The sequence below is a fragment of the Dama dama genome, chromosome 20 (genome assembly GCF_033118175.1).
Source record: "Dama dama isolate Ldn47 chromosome 20, ASM3311817v1, whole genome shotgun sequence".
NCBI classification, from domain to species: Eukaryota; Metazoa; Chordata; class Mammalia; order Artiodactyla; family Cervidae; genus Dama; species Dama dama.
Genome location: NC_083700.1, coordinates 11,282,265 through 11,307,090, shown reverse-complemented (window position 1 = coordinate 11,307,090; position 24,826 = coordinate 11,282,265). Strand labels below are relative to the sequence as shown.

Below are 24,826 nucleotides of genomic sequence, written 5' to 3'. Positions count from 1 at the left end.
CAGGCTCTTGTTTTTTTATCTCTTCATATGCTAATTTTAGAAATAATATTCTATCCTCAAAAAGAATTTCACAGCTCTTTTCAAAAGTTTCTCAAGATTCTCTTTCTACTATAAAGACCTGGCCAACCTCTGTGAGCATTTACTGGGCCTATCACATTTTAAGGTCTTGTGTAATTCTTTCCGAGTACAACATAGGAGACCCAGCCCCCTTCTCCTGAAGAACTTACAATATGATTGAGGAATAAAACAAGCACATCATCTGCTCCTTCCTTAACTAAGCATTTTTGTCAAACCAATTGGGATATTTTTTTCCATGTGATCATATTTCTGATTTTATAACACTAGTCAGTGAGAGAGAGAATTCTTTTTATAGTCAATCTTGCTGGAAGGCATCTTTGCTATAAAACCAGTGTTCCAGGAGTCTCTTGGGAAGAAACTGTGATGGAGTTGAGATCCACTGTCATCGCTATGTAACAGAGTTCCTTCTCATGGGAAGTGCCTCAGATTATGAGACTTTACAGGTATTATCTGCTGTAAGCAAAGTACATAAGGCTCTGAGGGTCCCAGGCCAGACAACAGGCTATATATCTGCAACAAAGGAAGACATAGATATCTTCGGATTTTCCATTCGTCTTCATTTAATAATCAAGTTGCTTGATTTTTTTAAACATTTCTATTAAGGAATGGACTTCCCTGGTGGCTCAATGGCTTCCCTGGTGGCCTTCCAATGCAGGAGACACAGATTCGATCCCTGGGTCAGGAAGACCCCCAGAGAAGCAAATGCAACCCATTCTAGTATTCTCGTTTGAGAAATCCCATGGACAAAGGAGAGTTGCAGGCTACAGTCCATGGGGTCGCAAAACAGGCTGGCACAATTTAGCAACTAAACATCAACAACAATTATGGGAAAAGGAGCAGTATATTCCTCAAAAATCCAAAGAAGGTAATACTACTATCGTGAGTTATTAGTATTGATTAAGTATATTGGCCCAGGAGTTGTTCTAAGAGCATTAACTCATTTTATCATCACAACATCCCTAAAAAGTACATTTTATTCTTATCATTTTACAGAGGAGGAATCTGAGTCTCAGAGTCATTAAATAACAAGGCAGTTATCATTGTTTGACACTGTGGATCCAGACTTTCTGCCCTTGAGGAAGTTATAAAAGGGAGTCAGACTAGCTCCGCCCACTCCCCAGTTGATGGGTCACTCTTAAGACCTTGTTGCGGACCCCCTCCTGCACGCTGCTCTGGGTTCCAGTATCAAGTGGACAGACGAAGAATCCCAGCTTCTTTCCGCTCCGGGGCCAGCAGTGGCACAGGAGTGCCTGAATATTGTTTGGCATTGTATTCAGTAAGGAAAAGCACATTTAAAAAGAGAAAGTCAAGTTCTTCTGACCTGCCTCTGGCTCTAAGCATCCTGTATAAATCTATATTTGATAAGATTGGGTTGATCAAATCTAATCTTCCTTTAAATCAGAAACAAAGGAGGGTTATCCAATCCTTCCCTGAGGGGGTTGGCCCCCCAGATTGATATTAAAGGCAAAAAGATGAGAGTTTCAAGATTCCAACAGGCATTTTTAAAAAACCAATTCCTTTACTTTCTCCTTTTTCCTCTAGCCAAGAAAGTACAAGAAGTACGTGACTATAACATATGTAGTTATCAGATTTTGGTTGAAGATGAAGTTCTCTTTTCAAGTATCTTAGAACTCTGTAAGACCGCCTTCCCTATTCTACCCTACCCCTGGTCTTGCAAGGAAGAAGACCTCCAGACCATAGGCAAGTCCCGTGGGCAGAAAGGGATAACTCTTAAAGGAAAGTGTTCTTGCCTTTTAATTATCTTCCCAAGAGCAGGAATGATCAGCTGGAAACTCCCAGTCATAACTCACTGACATCTTAGCCCAGCTGAATAGACAGGTCTGCTCTGATAGATATATTATGCAGCAAGCAAAGAACAAAGAGACTCTTCTCGCGGGAATGTCAGCATTACTGTGTGTTTTCATCCTTTCTTGTAATATGTATAATTTATCTTCTTTTGGAATGGTACATATAAATTTTAATGCAACTTGCTAAAGAATAATAAACAAAGTCACAGTTCACTACTCCCATTCGTTTCTCAGGAGAAAGAGGAAAATCTTAAGTGTATGATGAGTATTACGGGGACTTCAGGCCAATAAAGGGGAATTTAACCAGAGATCTCCCCAGAGGGAAGGCATCTCTGATTTGTTAGGTCCTTAAGACAATAAAAAATATCTGTGTGATGACAAGACAGTCTCATCCTTCACACACTGACGGAAAAGCATTAGGTAACATTGAACAAAGAGGCAAGTACCTCAGGATTTCAGGATTAGCAACATGGATTCCCCTTAACAGCAAAAGAAAAACACCAGACACAGAATTTCTGGAAATGAAGAGTATTAAGGACATTGTCCAACCTCCCATCCAGTGTGTTTCTCCCTCCCACAATAGCCTTGGCATGTGGCCAGTCCCCGATTTGTTGTCCAGAAGCTAAGAGGAAAAGACCATCTAATTCAACGTTAGAGACAAATGCTTATCTCCTGGGAGGCTATAAATTGCAGGCAGCCTTCGGGGCAGGAACCTGCTGATTAGGCTACGATTTTCACAAAGTGTGGGTCAGAAAACAGAAGCTGCCTACCCCTCTCTGCCCTCCAAGCTGGGCTCTGAGAGACCTCACAGATGCACAGCAGGCCCACCTTTCAGTCTGAGAGGCAATGCAAGTGACGTAAGTGGTGTTTCCAGTGCAAAAATGACAGTCCGAGTCAATACACTTAACACTGTCCCTTCATAATTCCCAGGTGAAGTGACTTCCGAGGCAGAAGAGGACAAACCGTCTACGTCTCAGAGCGACTCGGACCAGAGGTGAGTGAGTCTAGCGTTTAGAACAAAGAGGAACAAATGCTAGTAGGACTAGCATTTTGTGGAGGGTGGTGCCAAATGGGAACCCCACCGCCGCCTCCAAAAGGGGACAGGTACTGGGGTCCCCAAGGAGCGGCAGGCAGCCACAGGTCCACCCGAGGCTTGTTTGAGGCACAGAAGGCGTGAGAAGTGGCGCAGCGGTGCTGGTGATGTCTGGGGCCGCCATGGAGGGAGTTTACGCTGTCCCACCCGCCTCAGTGTCCAGAGGGAACCCTGGAGTCAGCGGTGAGACTGGCTGCCCGTGGCCACTTCTTACCGTCACACACCGTGAGATTTCTAAGGTGATAAAATCAAGGAAATAAAAACTTGTTTCCTTTGCTGAGACTGAAAGACTTCAATAGGGACACATAACCTCTAACAGAACATCTATCATCTCCTTTTCTGGACAAGCACCCATCTTCCTCTGTGAGGATGAGAACACAGGGGGAAATTACCAGATGTAGAAATAAAAGGGCCCATATGAGGAGTGCCAGGCAAGTTTAATAAAAGAAGGTTTATATGGATACATTCTAGCAAAGATTGAATGTCAAAGATAGAGAAAAGGGGTCTGTAGCTATCCGGGTAGAAAGCAAAACCAACAGGCTATTTATACTGAAAAGTAGAAGATTTCTGCTGTGGAAGCTTAAATGCAAAAATGTCATTCAGTAGCAGAACAGATAATTCATTTGCATAATGGAAGATGATACAACAGGGAAAATAAAGTGTGCTTCAGCTATGCCCTCAGCACCAAGGAATCACACTCATAAAACTGGGCTAAAAGGTGTCATTAAAATACAGTGTTGTTTTTGGTGGTGATGTGCTCAGTCATGTCCAACTCTGTGAGACCCCATGGACTGTAGCCCACCAGGCTCCTCTGTCCATGGAATTTCCCAGGCAAGAATACCGGAGTGGGTTGCCATTTCCTTCTCCAGGGCATCTTCCAGACTCAGGGATCGAAACCTAGTCTCTTGTGTCTCCTGCATCGGCAGGTACCACTGTGCCACTTCGTAGAAAAACAGTACGGTTCTATACATGTAAAGGTTAAAAGTAGTCAATCTATAAACATTGTATTATTAAGGATGCAAATCTAAGAGGTTAAACTATAAACAGAAAAGTGAGATTACACTAACTCAAAATTCCGGAGTTCATTGCAGAAGAAGTAGAGAGATGCTAATGGAAACTTCCAGGTGTTGGTGAAGTTCTATTTCTCAGGCCAGTGGTGGCTGCACTGGCGTTTGCTGTCTTATCATCCTTTAAATTGTACAAATCCATGTTATGCACTATTCAGTGGGCTTCCAAGGAGGCTCAGCAGTAAAGAATCTGCCTGACAATGCAGGAGACAACAGACACAAGTTCAGTCCCTGGGTGGGAAAGATCCCCTGGAGGAGGAAATGGCAACCCACTCCAGTATTTTTGCCTGGAAAATTCCATGGACAGAGGAGGCTGGCAGGCTACATGGGATTGCAAAGAGTCAGACACCACTGAGCACACACGCACATATATATAATGTTGCAAATGAAAATTAGGACAGAGACATCTCAAATAGAAAATGAAGTGCATAAAGGGAAAATTTAAGATTTTTTAAGATTTAAAGAATGTACTAGTTAATGCAATTTTAAAAAATTAAACATGGGCAGAAATAAGAATATCATATAAAGTATATTTTTAGAAAAAAATCTCACCAGAAAGAGAAAGAGAGGAAGATTACAATGGATGAATCTCATTTGTGAAAAATAGATGCAAAATTCCCAATAGGTCTTTTTAAAAATAGGATATTAGACTAAGAGGTATATTATTAAGGTTTATCAGGTACTGTTAGGTATTGTTAGACTTCACAATAAAAATATGCACATAGTTTGACACTGGAACATCTTATATTAAATTCAGAGAAAAATCTCAGGATAATATCAGTAGATACCAAAAAGTCATTCAATTAAATTCAACAAAAATTAATTTAAAATTAAATATTAATAAAAAATTCAAGTGCCAGAGAACTATAAAAATATACATCTTTGAAGTCAAACACTAGGGGCATTCCTATTAAAATTCAATATAATATAAAGATGTCTGTTATCATGACTGTTACATTATTAGGAAGTTTTAGGCAAGTAAGTAAAAAGAATAAAGAATCATACATGTTGGAAAAGAAAAGACAATTACAATGTTTTGCATGATGATATAGTTATTTGAAAAATCAAGAAAATTAACTGAAAAAAAAAGATCAGTACTAATGAGAGAGTTCTTGAGATGTGTCTAATTGCAAAATAAATACACAAAACTTAATAGCAATGATCACAACCTCAAAGGCCTTCAGGCAGACAGCAAAAATGAATGATGCAGACTGGTGGGGATCTTCTGGGACTATAGGAGGCAGCAGCTTCTCAGCGCCCATACATTTACATCAAGAGAAAAAATGACCACAGAGTTGCTAGATATTCTGATTTTTTAAGAAGTTTCATAAAATTATGTTTTTGTATAAAAGTTTTCTGATTTTATTTGTAGACAACTAATTCAAAAATTACATGAACAGGCTAGATATGACCAGGAGCCTCCAGTGTGCAGTTTTTGATCAGTATTTTGCTATTATAACCACTCTGCAAATAGAATGGAGAGAAATGTGAAATGGGACAAACACTGATTAATTTTTCAATAGCTCACCTTTTGAAATAAAACTAAATTTCTTCTTATATCACACCAAATAAAGGCTAGAGGGTAAAGATTTAAATGTAAAATATGAGGCTAGACAAGTACTGGAAAAAATATATAACTGAATATTTATATAATCTTGGGGTGGGGAGGTCTTTCTAAAAATAACAACAATATAGAAATTAAAAAAGGAAAAACACTGACCTTGATTACATACAGTTTTTAAACATTTCAGTTCTCAAAAAATAAAAGGCTGGTCGCAGACTAGGAAAAATATTTAAAACACAAAAGATCAATATCCCTTACATAGAAAGACGGATTGTACAAATCAATAACAAGCACCTTCAGAAAATATCAAGCATAGGCTGTGGAAAAGTAATTTGCAAAATAAGAAATGCCAATAGCCAATGAATATATTGTAATGTCCCATGTCACTAATTAAAGAAATACAAATAAAGCCAGTGACTCAATGCCATTGTCCCCTATCAACTTGTAAAAGATTTTTTAAAATATCTTTTAATTTTCTTATTTATTTGACTGCACCAGATCTTAGTTGCACCATGCGGGATATAGTTTCCTAAGCAGGGACTGAGCCCCCAGGCTGCTTACACTGGGAGTGCGGAGTCTTGGCCACTGGACTCCCAGGGAAGTCCCTGACAAACATTTTTTTTTTTAATTGTTTTTGAGGTCCAGTGTTGACAAAGACATTTATCATTGGTAGAAGTATCTTTGAATACAGCTTATAGAACAATTTGACAGTATGGGTCAGATAGCTTTAACTCAGCAAGTCCATTGCTGGAAGTTTAGTCTAAGGAAATAAGAATATATGCAAGGATTTAGTTGCAAGGATGCTATTGTTGATATAATGTGTGTGTGTGTTCAGTTGCTCAGTTGTGTCCAGCTCTTTGCAGCCTGACAGGCTCCTCTGCCCATGTTGATGTAATAGCAGAACCCAAAAACAAACAAACAAACAGGACAATGCGAACTCTAATGGAGAAATACCTAAATGACTACATTCATAGCGGGAAATGCTTGGCAGTCAGCTGAAAGTCTGAAGAAGTCTTGAAAAATATTTATTCTTATTGAAAGACATTCACAATACATTGCTGAGGATTTTTGAAATTTATTTTTAATTACATTTAAAACAAATAAAATTAAGTCTATTTTTATTTCTAAATTAGTGTGACTCCAAACTCCGCAGTTGTATATACAAAGATCAGAAAGACTATATCCCAAGATATCAACAGAAGTTCTTACAATGGTCATCTCTGGATTGTGGAGATATGATTATTGTGTTCCAAATCTCCGTTTTTAATATTTTGTTTTTGTTTTTCTATAATGAACATTTTGTTTTGATAACAAGGAGGAAAGCTTTATTTTTAAATAAAAAATAAGGAAAGCTGGGGGTACCAGGTAGACTAACTGATTATTATAGTTCCTTAGTTATAAGTATTAGAAGGAACTAGATAGAGTTCAGATAGTTTAGTTTGCACTGCATGTGTACATAAACATGTAGACTGAATATAATCAGGCTCACCTTTCGACTCATGTTTTGCTTGGACTGCTTTTAAAATAAAGTCATTTGCTAAACGCTGGTAAAGAGAGCCACCCCAGAAATATGCAGAATGCAATAAGAGAGTTTAGGCAGGATTTAATTTAATCTGAAAAATTAAAATTTTATTGCAAATACTCCACAAAATGGATTTTCTACATGTGGTTTATTAGAGTTGCTTATAAGTACCTGGTTTAGCCACAGTAACTTAATGGACTCTAGACAAATATTTACAGGCCCAGAGAGAGGTTTATTGGCAGACTTAGCCTTCCTGCCAGGCTTAACAGTGAATTCCTGCCAACCCTTCAAACACACATAAAGAAGCTAGAAAGATTCTGCCAGTGATTTAGGCAAGGAAAAGTGTGGAGCTGTGAAGGGTCTGACATTTACTAGATGAATCTGGAGTGTATTCATAAACAATGCGAGTATCCAAAATAAACCGAGTGGTACATGTTACCCTGCAAACTAAAGCCCTGCACTTTAAAAACAAAACGGCGTTTCTCTGAGCTCACCAGCCACTCCTGCCTCTTTTGCCCATCGCTGCCCAGCTAGACTTTCGAAACTGGCTGCCGGGGCTCGGCCTTAAGTGCCTCCCACGTGACCTCATCCCACCTCTTGTTTTAGGTAAAGTCTGTAATCTTGTGGCTCCCAGACATACATCCAGCTGCCCACATGCTTCCCCACTAAGACATCTGACCCCTCAAACTTGACACAGTATCATTCAATTTCCAACTCCATCTCCCTCCCTAAATCTGCTCCTTTCCTGTCTTTGCAGCTCAGTGAAGGGTATTACTGGGCTTCCCAGATGGAGCGAACAGTAAAGAACCTTCCTGCCAATGCAGGAGACGTAAGAGACACAGGTTCAGTCCCTGGGTTGAGAAGATCCCCTGGAGGAGGGCACAGCCACCCACTCCAGTACTCTTGCCTGGATAATCCCATGGATAGACGAGCCTGACGGGCTACAGTCCATAGGGTCTCAAAGAGTCAGACAGGACTGAAGCAGCAGCTCACACATACGCAAAGGGCATTACTGGCCTCTTAGCTGCTCAAGCCAAAAGCTTAAGAAACATTTGGATCGATTTCATCAGCAAGTCCTGTCAATTCTCTCTCCAAAGCACAAAACTACACGCTGAGTATATCTCCTTCTCACCCTCTCCAGTACTATCCCCTTGATTCAAGCCACCGTTGCCTCTCAGCTAGATTACTGCAATAACCTCCAAGGTGAACTTTCTAGAACTCATTCTCCATCGCCAAACTGAACTTTTAAATGTAATTTATATGTGCTTAAATCCCTCCAGTGACTTTCTATTGCACCCAGGAAGAAAAAACCCTAACTTCCCACCACTGCCCACAACTTTGGTGAATGCCTTTCCTCTACTCCCCATTCCTTGCAAATTATTCTTTAGCTACAAGAGCCTTCTTTCTATTTCTGGGATTCCAAGTTCATCCTACCCGAGGGCCATTGCACATTTTGTTTCCTCTGGCTCAAACTTCTCCCACCCAATTCCCACCCCATTCCCATTCATTCATTTTAAAAACAGTAAGAAATGAAGAATATGCCCTGACAGAAAGCAACAAAATTCCGTAAAGCAATTATCCTTCATAAAAAAAATAAAGAAAAAGAATCAGCACCGAGGGCACATAGTATGTCGCTGGCGAGCAGAAGACCCGGGTACTTGTCTCCCGTTATTTTCAAGGTACGACACCCACTCCAAACCAACAGTGATCACAGCAGCCAGCAACCACCAAGGAGATGCTCTGACTCACAGCCTCCCCTTCTATAGGACGGGCACCAACAGCTAGCTTCTCTCTTGGAAATTTAAAACCTGGACACAGAGATCTAGACTGGAGGTCTCCATGGAGCTGGCCACCTCCTCTGGAAGCCCCCAGACTACCCCATTTCTTGTGTTCCCAGATTCTGTTCTTCAGTTCTCTCCTTGGAGTTTATGAACTACTCGGTACTCTTCAAATAAGTCCCTTGGCTAACCTTTGTAACGTACACCTGAAATGAACTTTGACTAAAATAATGAAGGACTCCATCTTAATTGCCTAGACTGCTTCCTAGAACTCAGCTTCACAGAATCCTTCTTTTACAGATGACTATTGGCTAATCCAGGGCTTCCCCCGTGGCGCTAGCGGTAAAGAACCTGCCTGCCAATACGGGAGACATAAGAGATGTGGGTTCGATCCCTGGATCAGGTGGATCCCCTGGAGTAGGAAATGGCAAACCGCACCAGTATTCTTGCCTGGAAAACCCCACGGATAAAGGAATCTGGTGGACTACAGTCCATGGGGTCGCAAAAAGTTGGACACAACTGAGCAACTGAGCACAGATGGATAGATGATTGGCTAACCCAGGGCATCCTTGGAACCAAAAATCAGCATTGATGTTGGCATAAGTGATAAGTGAAAGTCGCTCAGTTGTGTCCAACTCTTTGTGACTGCATGGACTAAACAGTCCATGGAATTCTCCAGGCCAGGATACTGGAGTGGGTAGCCTTTCCTTTCTCCAGGGGATCTTCCCAACCCAGGGATCGAACCCAGGTCTCCCAAATTGCGGGCAGATTCTTTACCAGCTGAGCCACAAGGGAAGCCTGATGTTGGCATATTTGGGCAATTTAATAGTCATTTTGTCCCCTCCGACTGATATATACACACACACTCCTGAAGTCTCTCCAGGTCCTCTTTGTCCAGCATCCTTGAGGATGAACTCTGTTCGGCTTTGATGTTTGCTCACAGCTCATCTTATCTCTGCACTGCATGTTTGTACATGTACATGAAAGGGCCTCATGCAAACACAGCAATAAATCCGAACTCTGAGAAGGAAACCTCTCTCTTCTAGGAGGAATTTACTTCCCTTCCTTTTCCTGAGTTAATCTTCTTTCTATTTCATTTTCCCCAGCAGTTACATTTTCATCACCAAAACTGTGAGCTTCACTTTTTGGAGTTTAAGGACTTTTGATGAGGGCTACCTACTTTTTCACAAATAAATGCACACTCCCCACACAAGCACACACAATCTTGCATGCAACAAAAAGCTCTTGGATTCTTGATTGAGAATCGCTTCACTAAGAACAGTACTTCTGTGACCTTCTAGAACCCCATACACACACATACATATACACACACCACCAATTCCCCCCTTTCTCTACCAGTGACTCATCTACACCTCTGCTGTCAGAGATACTGATAAATTAAATGTGGTTCCTCCCTTCTAAAGTTTATTCTGCTGGCGGCGGGAGGGGGGCGGGTGGCGGATACAACCAAAGCATCCTTAGATTACAGGCAGTTAAATTTATGAGTCATCAGAAGCTTCCCCCATTAGAACACTTCCCCAGGACAAACATTTAAAAATTTCCTAGATTACAGTTCATCTTACACAAGTTACATTTTAAATGCTTTCCTTCACAGGGAAGCATTCTTGGACTCTGAGATTAGGAAACAGACAGGTTTTATCAGTAGCACACTTATCAAGAGTTTCTTAGATGGGTTATTTCCTGGGAAGATTATCATGGTAATTAATCTCATCCATTTTTCATTGTCAATTTCAGAAGGTGACATTTTTGGCCCTGGTCCCAGATTCTAGAGATGTTGTCAGTTTGGAACCTGCAGCTTCCTATATACTGACTCTGCCTTCTAATTAGAGCTTAGAAAACGTTGGTGTTTTCTGGGTTGCCTTCTACAAGCTAAATTAGAGTCTGCTAAGGACAAGAAAAAGTGGAGAAGAGAAGATGGAAAGAGGAAAGACTGGATGAATGCATTAAAGAAAGAACGGAAAAACAAGAGGCCGATCAGATGAGTCTTTTTTTTTCTTGTAAAAGCCACTGGCTCCTGATTGGCCTCAAGCCCCTAAGGTGTCTCTTCACCCAGTTAGCCTCCCGGTAGAGGCATTTACTTTGTATGATTACTCGTTTTTGAATAGAGTCAACACAGTATAGAGGGGTTTCTCAACCTCTGCTCTGCCGACATCTGGGGCCAGAACGTCTTTGTTGTCAGGGCTGTCCTGCGCACTGTAGGAGGTTTAGCTGCATTCCTGCTCTGTACCCTCTAGATGCCAGTAACAAGTCCTGGTTGTGGCCACTAAAAATGTCCCCAGAGTGGGGAGCAAAATCACCCCTGGTTGAGAATCACTCAATAGAGGAAAGTTGCAGACTCAGATTTAGGTTCCAATTCTAGCTCCATCCTTAACAAGTCTATGACCTTAAAAAACAAACAAACAAAATATTTACTTGAGCCTATTTTCTTTTTAAAAAAATTTATTTACTTATTTGTCTGCACTGGGTCTTAGTTGCAGCATGCGGGATCTTTAGAGGTGATACGTGGGGCCTCGGCGTTCCCTGACTAGGGATGGAATGAGGGCCCCCAGCATAGGGCGCAGAGCCTCAGCCGCTGGTCCACCAGGGACGTCCCTGGGCCTATTTTCAGGTCAGCAAATGCTTATCTCAGAAAGTTGTTTTGAGAATTAAATGAAATGTGTGAAAAGCATATATTATCATTATCATTATTATTGAGCTCCCAACAGGTGTTTAGTAAGCATCTGTTCCCTCCCCATTCTAGCTTCATGTATTTAACAAATATTTATTGAGAATGTATGCTGTATGCTAAGGATACAAGCACAGAACAATTCCTGTCCTCCAGGAGGTAACCCACTCTGAAAGGAGATAATACTGCAGGTTTGTACATGTACATGAAAGGGCATATGGACATATAATAGTATACTATACTAGACCAAGTGCAATAATAATGTTTACCAAATCTTACAACTCTGGTGCTACTTTTCTTTGTTTTCTTACTAATTAATGTCTCTGTATAAACTCACCTTGCATGCCTCCTGGTAGACAAAGGGGCCCGTGAGTTGGGTCTTAAAAAATGAGTGACAGTTCATCTGAAGAACAGGAGAAGCACATGTGGCAGAGAAAGAGAAAGAGCAAGGGCAAAGGCTTAATAGTGTGGTGATTTCAGAAAACTAAGCATCATTCAGCAGGTAGAGAGAGGCTGAGTAGAAGAAATTGGCCCAAGATGGAGGATGCTACAGAATTTAGACTTCCTCTTGCCGGTCACGCACAGAGTCCTCTAGGATGCTTTTATCAGGATGGTGACAGGATCAGTCTGCTTTGGAAAGCATGCTCTGGCAGCAGTCGGGAGGATAAATGAGAGGCGTGGTGGAGGGCGGGAGAGATGGGATCCGCGAGGACCAGTCAGGAGCCATCGATTCCAGATGAGAGATAATGAGGACCTGAACTGTAGAATCGGCAGTGACAATGGCGAGATGCCAGCAGGCTCCAGGGACATTAAAAGGGACAGCTGACAGGATTCAGTGACTGATTAGATGGGAAGGCAGGCAGCAAGTGAAGAAGAAGGAATAGGAGGTGATTGTAAGATTCTAGCTTAGAAAATTAGGTGGATAGACGGCATTTATAAATGACAGGCACCCAGAAACGGCTCCCTTCCTTTTTCTCAGCTGGGAAAAGAAGCTCACTATCCCTGGTTCCCACTTGACATGGGGATTCATGTACAACTCAATTCAACAAACCCAGGAGGGTATGTGGCACCCACCACAGCTCCATGACATGGCTTACTCCTGTTTGGTTTTTCTTGGTCCTGGGAACACCCCAGGAAAATAACATCAATAACTAAGGAATAATCACTGTCCCTGGGGAACTCAGTCTAGGTGGCTCAGACACACAAGTGGGAAGGTACTGTACAGTGCTATCTACACTATATAATAGGGGTGCTGAATCAGAGGATGTTTCACGAAGGTCATTGTTAAACTGAACAGGAACTGGTGGGAGAGACAAGGGGATGAGAAGAACATTTTGGCCAAAGAAATGGCAGATGAAGGGGCGTGAAGAAGTGGTGTGATTTGGTATGACTGCAGGGTGGGTTGAGGCCCAAGAGGAAGCTGGAATCATAGGCCAGGGCCACATCATAAAAGGTCTTGTGAGCTAAGCTAAGGATAATCTAAAGTATAACTAAGCACTGAGTGACTTAAGCAAGGGAGTTTCAAAGAAAGCCCCCAATATTTACTCAGTATTAAAGGAAAACAGGTACAGTAACAAACATCTCAGTACCTAGTGCTAAAAGATAAACTGACGCAATTAATTTTTTTAAGCTTATATGAGCAAAAATTGATTCAAATTGGGCAGCATCAAACTGGATGTGGTTAAGAGCAGTCTCCCTACAGGAACTAGGGAAAAGACTTTTACAGGGAAGAAGCAGAAGCAGAGCAAGGAAATTATGTGATTGGCTATAGCTCAAGGTGTTGCGTTATTTGGAAAAAACCTACTTAGTTGTCCGTAAACTAGTTTTCCTTAGGTTTCGGTTTGAGAGGGTAAGGCTTTCTTTACAGGCTTAGGTTTTAGCTTGCTCATGCAGGCTGCTAAGGTTTTAGAACCACCTTAGTTAAATGGTCTCCTTGTTTAACTAATTTAACACTAATATGCATCATGTTCTGTGCTAGCTTTGTTCAGTGGATGGATTAGTGAAGCGCTCCCAATTACTTTATATGTGTTTGCTCTTGCCATTGTCACACTGAATTATAATCACCTTTCCATCTGTGTCCTCTGTGAGACACTGTGAGCTCCTTGAAGCGAGGAATGTTGTCATAACCATCCTCACACCCCCAGCCTAGCTGAGTGCATGGAACAAAGCAAGATTAAGCATGGAACAAAACAAATTCAGGGAAAATTTACTAAATGAGTGAATGCTCTATTGGACAACTTTTTCCCAAACTTCTACCTTCTAGAGTCCACATCTAAATGATAAGAGTACTACAGAGAGAGGAGTGGTAACTTCAGCTCTGGAAGATGTGGGTTCTGGTCCTATCTTATATACTAACTCTGACCTTGGGTGTATATTCTGAGCCTTAGGGTTCTCATCTGTGAAAATAGATTCAAGAAAATCCTCATGTCTCAAAATAACATGTGAAGGTACTTTGTAACACTTCTCAGATTAGTTTATATATATATATATATACTTTATCGTCCTTACAAATTAACATGTAATCAAAAGTCAGGAAAAACAGATAGAGCTCAAAATCATTCTATTACAGGCCAATAAAAATACTAATGTTAATTGTATTTCTCAACTAGCATTCATGTTCTACTGGATACTGTGCATTCAATTCTGGTTCATCCTTGCATACTCCCATCCACCATACCGTCCTTCCTGCTGTTCTTTAAACCTGCCAAGCTCTTTCCTATCTCAGTGGCCTTCCACTCAGCAAGGGACACTCTTCCTCAGAGAGCCTCATGAATGCTAGGTCTTTGCTTCCTTCAGGTCTCTGCTCAAATGCCACCACAAGATGCCATCTCCAACCACTTTATCTAAAATAGCACCCCTACTTCTCCTTACTGTCATCACTCTTTCTTAGCTTGCTTAATTTTTCTTTGTGACAATCGCCACAGTCGTGTGTTTGCTTATTCTTTGCCTCCCATGAAATTGTAAGCTCCGTGAAGACGGTCTTTGCCTCACTCACTCAGAGATGCATCTACATTGCTTAAAACAATGTCTGGCACATAAAAGATACTTGGGGCCTTTTGTTACATGAACAGCATTTGGTAAATAAGTGAAGTTTCTCACTGTAATCACCTGTCATCATATGGAATTAAGAAGGACTTGTAAAATACAGAATTAGAACCAGAAGAACTCTTTTCACTAATAAGCCGTTTGGTCTTGGAAAGTCACATGCTTCTTAGCCTCTATTTTCTTATCTGTAAAATGGAAATAGTAAAATACCTTCTACTGCCTCATTTTACAAATCACAGAATTGTTGTGGAACTTAATGAGGTCTCATATAGAATTAACTGTATTAATGTTTCTATCTTTACTGTTAACTCTTCAAGAGCATGGACCCTGTCTTACTCATCTATTATTAGACTTGGCATAGGCCTGGATCTATAAATAATCACCAAAAGGATGGAGAGCAAAGGTTAAAAACTCCCTTTGTGAAATCACTGAGCTTCAAATATTCCAACTACAAATTATCTTTAAATAGTCCCTATGTCATTTCATCTTATATAGCAGACATAACAATTAGCAAACTGTCTGAGCAGCTAGAAATATTCCCATTTTGTCTGGTTTTTGTTCAGGGTAATGAATATGAATGCTTGTTTTGACTAAATGAATGGTTCTCCTGGATCAGCACTGAAAAAATGCTTGCGCTATTATTCTGATGATTCTCATCTAGACAGAGGACATGTGCTTCCATTAACATAACGCCAACCCTTGAATGACCCCTCAACACAATGGATAAAAGAAGTGCTGTGTAACTTAGGTGCTAAAGCCAAATCTCCAATGTGTAGTGTCCGCCAAGGTATGACACGAACACACAAATACAAAACTGTCAGGTCAGAACCAGAAATCTGAAAAACCTGTGCATACATTCTCACATATAATTATTATCTTCTCAGAGAACCAGATCAAAATTAGAAGGAATAAAGCTTATATTAACAGGTAGTTAAAACAATTATTTAATACAAATCCAGGTTCTTTTCCTATATTCTAGTAAATTGGAAGAAAAAGACTTAAGTCCAGATTCCAAAAGGAGTTCCTTCTTTAAAGGCTTGTAAACAGATGTGAAACCTGGGGAGGTGATGGGGAACAGCTTGTCCTGGGCGGGCATGAGCACTTTGGGTATATTAACTCATTTAATTCTTACAAACAATTCTATGAAGATTATATTATCATCCCCAGTTCACAGATGGAAAACTAACTTATCTAGATAGAAGAAATCTGTCCAAGGTTACACACTGGCATTTGAACCTAAACTATATGAATTTGTGTTTTCTTTTGCTATACTTTTAGTATAGGACACGAGTTTTAACCATATGAATGCACCCTGCAGAAGGTACATTGTAGAGCAAGAGAAATTTAACAATAATCATTTGGAAATCATTGGTTTACAAATAGAAGGGCAAACATGTGGCTCAGCAAATCAACTTGTTAGACCAGGCTATGGAGGGAAAGGACATTACAAAGTCAGCAGTAACAAAGAAATTATACAATTTGGTGAGAGGGTTTGGATGTGGGAAGGGGTTACTACAGGTCTGGAATTACTAAAGTTGGGGAATGACAGAAACTTTTGCCCAACTGCAAGAGAACTGCCCCTCAAACAAATACATAAAAGAGTAAGGACAAATTGATTGGCAAGGCAACTGTTTAAGAGTAGTGCTGAGTTTCATTTATTTTGCCAGAATCTCCACCTGTTGCATCTGGACGCTGGAAAATTCCAAAGCCTAATACACTGGAAAGGTTATGACATGTAGTCTGGCAAAATGTGCTTCAAACTCTAGCCCTGTAATTTATTTGTAAGCCATTTAATCTTTGAGCTTCTTCATTCATCTATAAGATGGAAGTACAAATATCAATTCTAAAGTGTTGCTGTGAAAATTAAATGAAACCATATATGGCAGAATAGGTACCCCGAATCATTTAGCCATGAAAAGCCAGAGCTTATCATCAAGATATAAAATCAGTTAATCACTTGTTGGAAGAGAGAAGCAGATATCAAGAATCTACACAGGGGGAATTCCCTGGCAGCCTAATGGTTAGGATTCTGGCTTTCACTGTCGTGATCCAGGTGCAATCTCTGATCAGAGAACTGAGATCCCTCAAGGCTCATGGCCCAGCCAAAAAATCTAAACATGTAATCTTTTATTTGGAAAACTTATTAGGGATGATTACTGCCCTGCATTTTCTTAGGAGGAAGACAGAAAGATTTGCACAAAATTGTTTGGTTGACTTTGATAAAAGGTATATCCTTTAGTTCTCACTTTGCTTTCGAGAACAGGGAACGATCCAGACTTCCTAATTATGGATTATTTATCATCTCTTTCAGGGAATCTTTGAGATCCAAGAATGTCTATTCTTTAAAATTAAACACAAAATAATTGGAGAAATTTGAAAATGGACAGGATGCAAAATTATATAACCATATAATAGTTTTATAGGAAGAGTATTTTTACACAGTGCATGCTGATGTACTTAGTGTTAAAGTTCAATGATGTTTTCAACCTTGTGTGGTTCAGGAAAAAATTGTATGTAAATAAAACAAACATGGCAAAATGTCAGTTGTTGAACTTAGATATGGTAGGCATATGGGTAATGTTTAAAACTGTTCATGGTAAAGCACTGGGGATGGGGGGCGGAAACAAACAAGAAATTGCATTTAAGGACTGTCCCACATGAAATTTTCCATCTTTTCCATTTCTACTCATTGCACAGATGGTTGAGGTAAGGGTGGTACAACAGAAAACAGTTTTGGAGAAGTAATACATTCAGTAATATATTCAACAAGTGAACTAACTAAAATACAAGTTCTGCAAAGCTTTTGAAATAATGTTATGTCACTTAAAGTCATTCAGAAAAGTGATGAGAAGTCAGTAACTGAAGAATATGGTTTTAAGAAAGAGGTCCTTTCCAATGGACCTAATTCAGGGACTTTATCTAGGGATATTTAGGACCACATTTTGAAGACATTAAGGCAACCACAGAAGAAAATAAGTCATGCAGTCCCTCTGTTTAGAACACAGACCATCTTGAGAAGCATCCTTCATATGTTAATAATTAATGTTTATCTAGAAATGGATATATTGATCTTAAAGGGTGGCATAAGAACAAAAAGTATCATATAGGAAAAAAGCCAAAGTGCTATTCAATTTTAAAGTGTTACAATAGGATTAATAAAGAAACCAAAGGACTCACATGAAAAGAAGACAAGAAATTTTACAAAACCAAAAAACAAAAACAAATGAAAAAAATGTAAAAGCCCAAGAGACCAAATAAGATCTTTTCTTGAGTTAATGTACTAAATGTCTTATAGCATAAAAGAACACTTTCAGCATCTTCTAAGAAATGCCTGTAGTTCTTTGGTAGAGAATTTCTTATAAAGCAGGATTTGCTGATGAAATTCCCTCCAAAATCCCAACAGAACCCCACTGATTTCTAAGAAAGTTAAGGTAATTTAAAATGTGAAAAATGTTTACTCTTATGATGCATTTATAATGTGAGCATTCATATGATAGAGTGTTATTTAGCCATTTCAATTTAAGTATGAAGAGTAACGCACAACAAAGAATGTTAAAGTAAAAAAGGAGTAAGTAAATACACTTATGACTATTAAAAATACCAAAAAACCAATTATACTGAGATGTTGGAAATCTATTTCTGATCCCCTTTCCCTCCCAGTCCTACCAGAAAAAAAAATTTTTTTTAATTATTATTATAAAATGATGAAGAAAAAAAAAAGTAAGACTGCCGTGGCTGGAAGGCCACTATTGAACAGTCACATACAAATGTTAACGTTGCATATGAGACCAAATGTTACAAGAAAGGGCTCTGTCCTCAACAATTAATTCTCTCTGTTACTTTCTTCCAAACAGCAACCCATGCAAAGTCACCCATTCTCCCCTTCTTCTTTTTTTTTTTTTTTTAATATTTATTTGGCTCCATTCTGCCAGGTCTTAGCTTCAGCACATGGGACCTTTAGTTGTGGCATGTGGGATCTAGCTCCCTGGCCAGGGATTGAACTCAGACCCCCTGCATTGGGAGCACAGAGTCTTATCCACTGAACCACCAGAGAAGTCCTCTCCCCTTCCTTTTAATGGTGGGTTGTAAAAGGTATCCATCTAAGAAGTGCTGCCAGCAATAGCATTCTTAATTATGACCTGTCTATAGACATCTTATTTTCAGACTTTTTTAGGCCTGAACTGACATGAAATACACTACTTCCTCTGCAGTTGTTTGGTTTTAGTGAAAGAACAATGTTGTCACATTACTCATCTTTTACCATCAAAATCATAAAACCAAACTCACTCATTGCTAATACATTTAGAGTGTTAGGGAGTCCCCAAACTAGATGGGTTGTTTTTTTTTTTAGCTTACTTGTTTTAAACTCACAAAGCATTTTTTCCTAGAAAATTAAGAGTAATAAGGAAAATGCATCTGGCTACTAAAGCCCATTTTCATAATCTCTCCCTCAATTTCCTGGTCTAAAATACTAATGGCTATTAGAATGCTTCTTACACTTTCTAGGAGCCTCCTATGCAGGTCTTCATTTCTATCATGAAATTTTCATAAGTGAGGTATTTTTAAGCTGGTAAATGCCTATTAACGATTTATTTTTTTACCACCTAAAATCTCTAATCATTTTAACAACACTGATAATACTTGATTAACTTATATTCCGTATAGTTCTGTATAGTTATGTATATGTATATATGTATACATATACATATATGTATATAGTTCTGTATATTCTGTATAGTTATAATCTTTTCTAGTAATTAGAAAATTAAAAACAAAGAGACAAAAGAGAGTTCTAAAATGTCCTAACAGTATGTGACCTCAAACATCAAAAGCAAGACGCTATTTTAAAATGTTGAGAAGTTTAAAGATGAATGAATTTATCTTTTTAAAATATTTGTTTATTTATATTCATTTGGCTGCACTGGGTCTTATTTGCAGCATGCGAGATCTTCACTCTTTTGTTGCAGCACATGGGCTTAACTGTTCCGTGGCATGTGGGATCTCAGTTCCTTGACCAGGGATCAAACCCAAGTCCCCTGCATTGCAACGTGGATTCTCTACCACTGGACTACCAGGGAAGTCCCAAGACGGATGAATTTAAATTCAATCCATTTTGTATAAAACCAAATAGTAAATTAACACCACTAGAATTAAGTGCTGAAAAACTAAGTTATAAAGCAAATACATGAAACCTGACTATAATTTACTTTCTTTGGATTCTTTATCTTCTAAGCCCCCACTTTTAATACAGAATTAACTTTCCCAACCTCAGTAGTATTACTTAACACTTTATATGTAAAAGCTGTACTTTAGGAACATTTTGAGTTTTCACAGTTATCAGGAAAGCCTTAGAACAAAAAAGTGTGGGATAAAAGACAGTTTCAGACAGTACCACAGTATAACTGTAACAAATACTGGCTTAGATTTCATCTCTTGACTGTATTCCCCTATCCTTTCTACAAAAACCTTTTAGCATCTGATTATTTCATTAGCCCTTCCATTTTCAAACAAGTAATCTTTACTTCCAAATCATGTCCCAGATGAATGAGTCCTGAGATTTCCCAAAGGGTGAAACTCAATTATTGAGCCCCCTCTATAAGTAAGGCAAACATTCATTAAAATTTGTTGGAATAGTTTTATGCTCCAAACTGGACTTTCACTAGAGTGCTTAGGATGTTCAAAAAAAACATTTCTCCAAAGCTCTCTCTGATCCATTCAGGACAATCAGAATCCAAGTCGCAGAAGGATTGGAGCATATCAGTCATATTTGGTTCTGTCTGTCAGGGGTTCCTCCTTGTAATGGGAAATGATTTGAATGAGGATGGAACAGTTGATAAGGAGAAAGAACAAACCGGCTAACCAGATAAACAGAAAGGTGTTCTTTCCTTGAAACTCAAGAACATAAGCAGGAGCCAGCCATAAGGCCTGCCCGATGAACCATAACATCAGGAGAACCACAGCTCTTCTCCAAGGTATTCTCACTAGTGGCATCACAAGGGGCAGGAGGCAGAGGTACCAAAGAAAGTACTGGGAGGTGCAGACTTTGTTAAATGTCACAAAAATTGACGTATGAAGAAAACAACAAAAGACAAGGTCTCTGTAATATGCGAAAGACACTGCTGAAAGTAAGATGAACTGCGGCAGGAATGCGGCAATTCCCAGGGAAAAACTCCACTTGCTCTCTGCGGTCAAATACAACATGTAGAAGTATGGAGAGAAGTTGTGTCGGATATCTCGCCTGGTCAGGTGATAAAGGTAGGCGTGCTCCAAAAATTCCCAACCATATCTGTAATAAAAACCGAAGCTCAGGGCAAAAAACGTGAGTCCAGCAACTGCTACGAAGAGCAGCACAGCCCGATGACACAACCTTTTCAGGAATTCGTACAAACGAGCCTGGAAAGAATATCGGGATTGACGGAGACCTTCGTCACTGTCGCGTTCCGGAAGCAAGTGGAGGGCAATGGGAAGGATATAGGTCACCGGATACATCTTCAGGTGCACTGCGAAACCATAGAATACAGCGGCACACGCGACGAGTCTTTTTTCTATTAAGTACAGGGTCATAAGCACCAGGGAGGCGACAATCGAGTCCGCATTGCCTCGGCTGGACACCGCCATAGGTAGGGGATTAAGAAGCCAAAAGACACAGTACCCGCAAGCCTGGCGGCGACCCAGCCCCTTAAGAAGCAGTAGCCGGTATAGGAGGAAGGCGGTGAAGAGGTCAAAGCTGATGAAGAGAAACTTTCCAAACAGTTCATTGAGATAGATGTTGGGAATGAGTAGCCACCCCAACAGGGGAGTGTATCGGTATGTCGCCCTGAGGTAAGGGGAGCGCCCCTCCGTGACGAAACGCGCGGCGTCCGTGAAGACCTGGTAGTCGATGTCTGTATACCTCACTAGCAAGGTCCGGTCCTGGAAGACCCCATAGAAAACCAGGGCCACTCGGGCAAGGAAAGCCACAACAAATACCCCGGCGGGGGGCACCCGCAGATTCAGGAACTTCTCTCCCCAGTGTGTGGTCGGGCTCATGATCTGACGGCACCACAGCAGCGCAGTCTCCAGCTCTCAAACTGCCCTGGAATGTCTAATAGTCGCTTCGGTTCCACGCTTCAGATGGCCCGCACATCTATCACCTAGGCTGCCAACCCACAGCAACTTCCGCTTGACCACTTCCGGCAGGAAGATCCGCCCCCGGCCTGCTTCCGGCCCCATACCAGGGGCTGGGTTCTCAGGGGCCCCTGCTGGAGAACTACTTTCTTCTGCATTGGCTGTCTCGTTTCCGCTCCTTCTCCGGCGAAGGCGGGATTTCCGGTCCCTGGGGTATGCGACTTCCGCTTGCCGGTGGCTCTGGGTGGACTTTTTACAGAGCTGGAAGTGTGTTATTTGTCGGTGGCCGTGTACTTCCCCCGCCTCAACTCCAGTTGGGAGAGACTGACTTCTAGAGCGGAGCGAACTTCAAGCCACGTCCCTCTGGCCTGGGCGGGAGACCCGAAAGTGAAAAAAATAGGAGTGAAGGAAAAATAAACCTGTGATGATTTCCCACGCTTTCTCTCTCCTGCTCCAGGGTAATTCGGGGGCCGGGGGCCGGGGGGCGGGAGTGAGGCGGGTTGTGGGCTACCAGAGAGCCGAGCTGGGATGCATTGAAAGGAGGCCCAAAGTGTGTGCAATATTTGGGACATACTTATGTTTTGAAATTATTGTTTATCTAAATTTGAATTGAACTGGTCAGCCTGTATATTATTCGACAACGCTTGGTGGGGGAACGGGAAGGGAGGACTGGAAGCTTCGTAGGGTTCCTAAAATATGTCATGCCCTCATACTTCAGTGTCATTGTATTTGCTGTTCTTTCTGTCTACGTTGCCGTCTCCTCTCCAGTCAGGACTTAACCCTTCAAGCTTCGGCTCATGTGTTAACTCCTGAAAGCATATCCTGGCTCTCAGCTCACTTTTTCATCAGGCAGTGTGATTTAGATTGCCATTCCGCTAAGTGAGGATAGACGGGCAGAGGCCAAGGAGCTATAAGTTCTAGAAAACCATTCACACAGAAGCTCCTGCTCCTCTCTGCTGCCCAGTAATATAGCATTTGTCAGTGATAGCTGTTTTTTGGTTTCATTTTCCTAGTTTTCTGTCAGGTCACTTTGAGTTCTTTGAGAATAGAGATTATGTTGTTCTTTTCTGTACCTCAGCGAATATGACATTACCAGACTTAAGGCATTCGGTACACGTTGAATTGATTTCCCAGGTTACCCATACCAGAACCTCTGGAGTGGCATCTTTGGGGATGCTTCCAACTCCCAATCCTTTTCTCTTTGAAATATCCTTTATTTCAAGTTCTACCCCCTTCACCCATCCCACTCCAAAACCCTGTTCCCATGAATTTCTCACCCAGGAGTCTAACCCATGATCTCTTGCCCTTCTGTGGGCACTTATTGAACTTATAGTCTGCACTTTGGAATTTCGTCGTTTATTTTATGTTGTATTCATAACCCTTTCAATGAGATTGCAGGGTTTTTGAGGTTAGGGGTTATATCTTATCCTTAATTTTTTAAAATTACTCATAATTTAGTACAGTCTTAGGCACATGGTACATGTTCAGTAAATGCTGACTTTCTTGACTTTACAGATTGATCCTACTTCCTAGGGGAAGTCTTCTATACTAGCATAAGGAAAGTAGATGACTCCATCTAGTCTGAACATGCAGCTCCCAGGATTACCCTCCATTCATCCCCCATACAATTTACATTCTTTGGATGAGCTGTCTTAATCTCACACAGCCTGTATTCATATTCTGATATCCCTTTGCCATTATCTGTGCCTTAGTACAACTATATACCTTATATTAATAGTTACTTAAAATTTTTTTTGGCTGTGCTGAGTCTTCGTTGCTGCGTGACATTTTCTCTAGTTGTGGAAGCAGCAGCCACTCTCTAGTTGCACTGTGCAGGCTTCTCGTTGTGATGGCTTCTCTTTTTGCAGAGCACAGGCTCTAGGGCACATGAACTTCATTCAGTATTTGTGGGATCTTCCCAGATCAGGAATGGAACCTGCGTCTTCTGCATTGGTAGGCAGATTCTTTACCACTGAGCCACCAGGGAAGTCCCAATAATTAATTTTAACCTTTTTTTTTTTTTGCAATTAAGTAGCCATAAATACAATAGCACCCTTCAGATAATGATGATGATTTCTAATAGCCAACTTTGTTGACAACTTATTTGCAGTATGTCCATTGTCACGCTAAATACTTAACTATGTCAGGTAGATAGTCCCACATTCACAAATGAAGAAATCAGGCTTATGGAGGTTAAGTGATGTTCCTCAGTCACATAGTCAGCTAGTGGCAGAGCTGGAACTCAAAAGCAGATGGCCCAGAGTATTCTTAACTACTGTGTGGCTAACCTGCAAATAGAATGTTAATTATAATATCTAATTTACCCCTCTGCCTCCCTTCATTGATCTCTTGTTTGAATCTTCCTGATATTTTCTATCACTGTGATTTATCTCTGTTATTCTTTTCCTTTGCCAGTGAAAGATAAGTGAGGGTTGGTCCCAGAAGGTAGAGGATGTGGGAGGTAGATGTCTGAGGATTAACTTAGTTAATCCTCCAGAGGGAGAAAGGGGTTCCTTTGGTTGGGTTGATTTAGATAGTGTGGCAGAAAGGCCTCAACCAGTTTGTCCGTATAGAGCTTAACCTAGTAAACACATAAAAGGCACCAAATTTGGGAAATTGAGGAAACAGTAAACAACTAATCAGAAGAAACTTAAGTTTGGATCAAAGCGAGATGTATATAGTGTTTGTGGGACTTAAGAAGGGAGTAGGTTAGGGAAGGCTAATTCTAGACAACATTACTATTTCTGGGTGAGACAGAAGTATCATGGCACTAAGGACTCCATATTGAGCTTTTTGCATTGGGCATAGGAGTTGTGTCTTCTCACTTCTCCCTGAAAAAGCTACATTTTTTCAAATGCTCCACTGTTCATTACCTCTTGAACTATTACTTACAATCCTTCCTAATTCTCCCTTTTATTGTCTGTCTCTTGGTTTCCAGTGGCTAGACCTAGTGGCTAGGGAAAACACGCACACATGCATACCTCAGCCCTAGCATCCTTAGTGAGGACCTTGGCCTTGGTTACTGTGCTGTGTATGCTCTCATTAGCTTTTTAGGTCCACTCTCTGTCTATTCTTCCC

At 40.6% G+C, this 24,826-nt stretch overlaps 1 protein-coding gene and 1 pseudogene across 1 annotated transcript; one reads left to right on the top strand and one right to left on the bottom strand.

The window, feature by feature from the left end:
- Nucleotides 1-11,525: 11,525 nt before the first annotated feature.
- On the top strand, nt 11,526-11,630 carry LOC133041822 (small nucleolar RNA SNORD116; annotated as a pseudogene).
- A 7,887-nt stretch (nt 11,631-19,517) lies between these two features.
- Nucleotides 19,518-21,946, bottom strand: PIGM (phosphatidylinositol glycan anchor biosynthesis class M). The gene has a single exon (XM_061120409.1). The coding sequence runs from the start codon at nt 21,668-21,670 to the stop codon at nt 20,399-20,401; it is 1,272 nt and encodes a 423-aa protein (XP_060976392.1). The 5' UTR covers nt 21,671-21,946; the 3' UTR covers nt 19,518-20,398.
- Nucleotides 21,947-24,826: the final 2,880 nt, after the last annotated feature.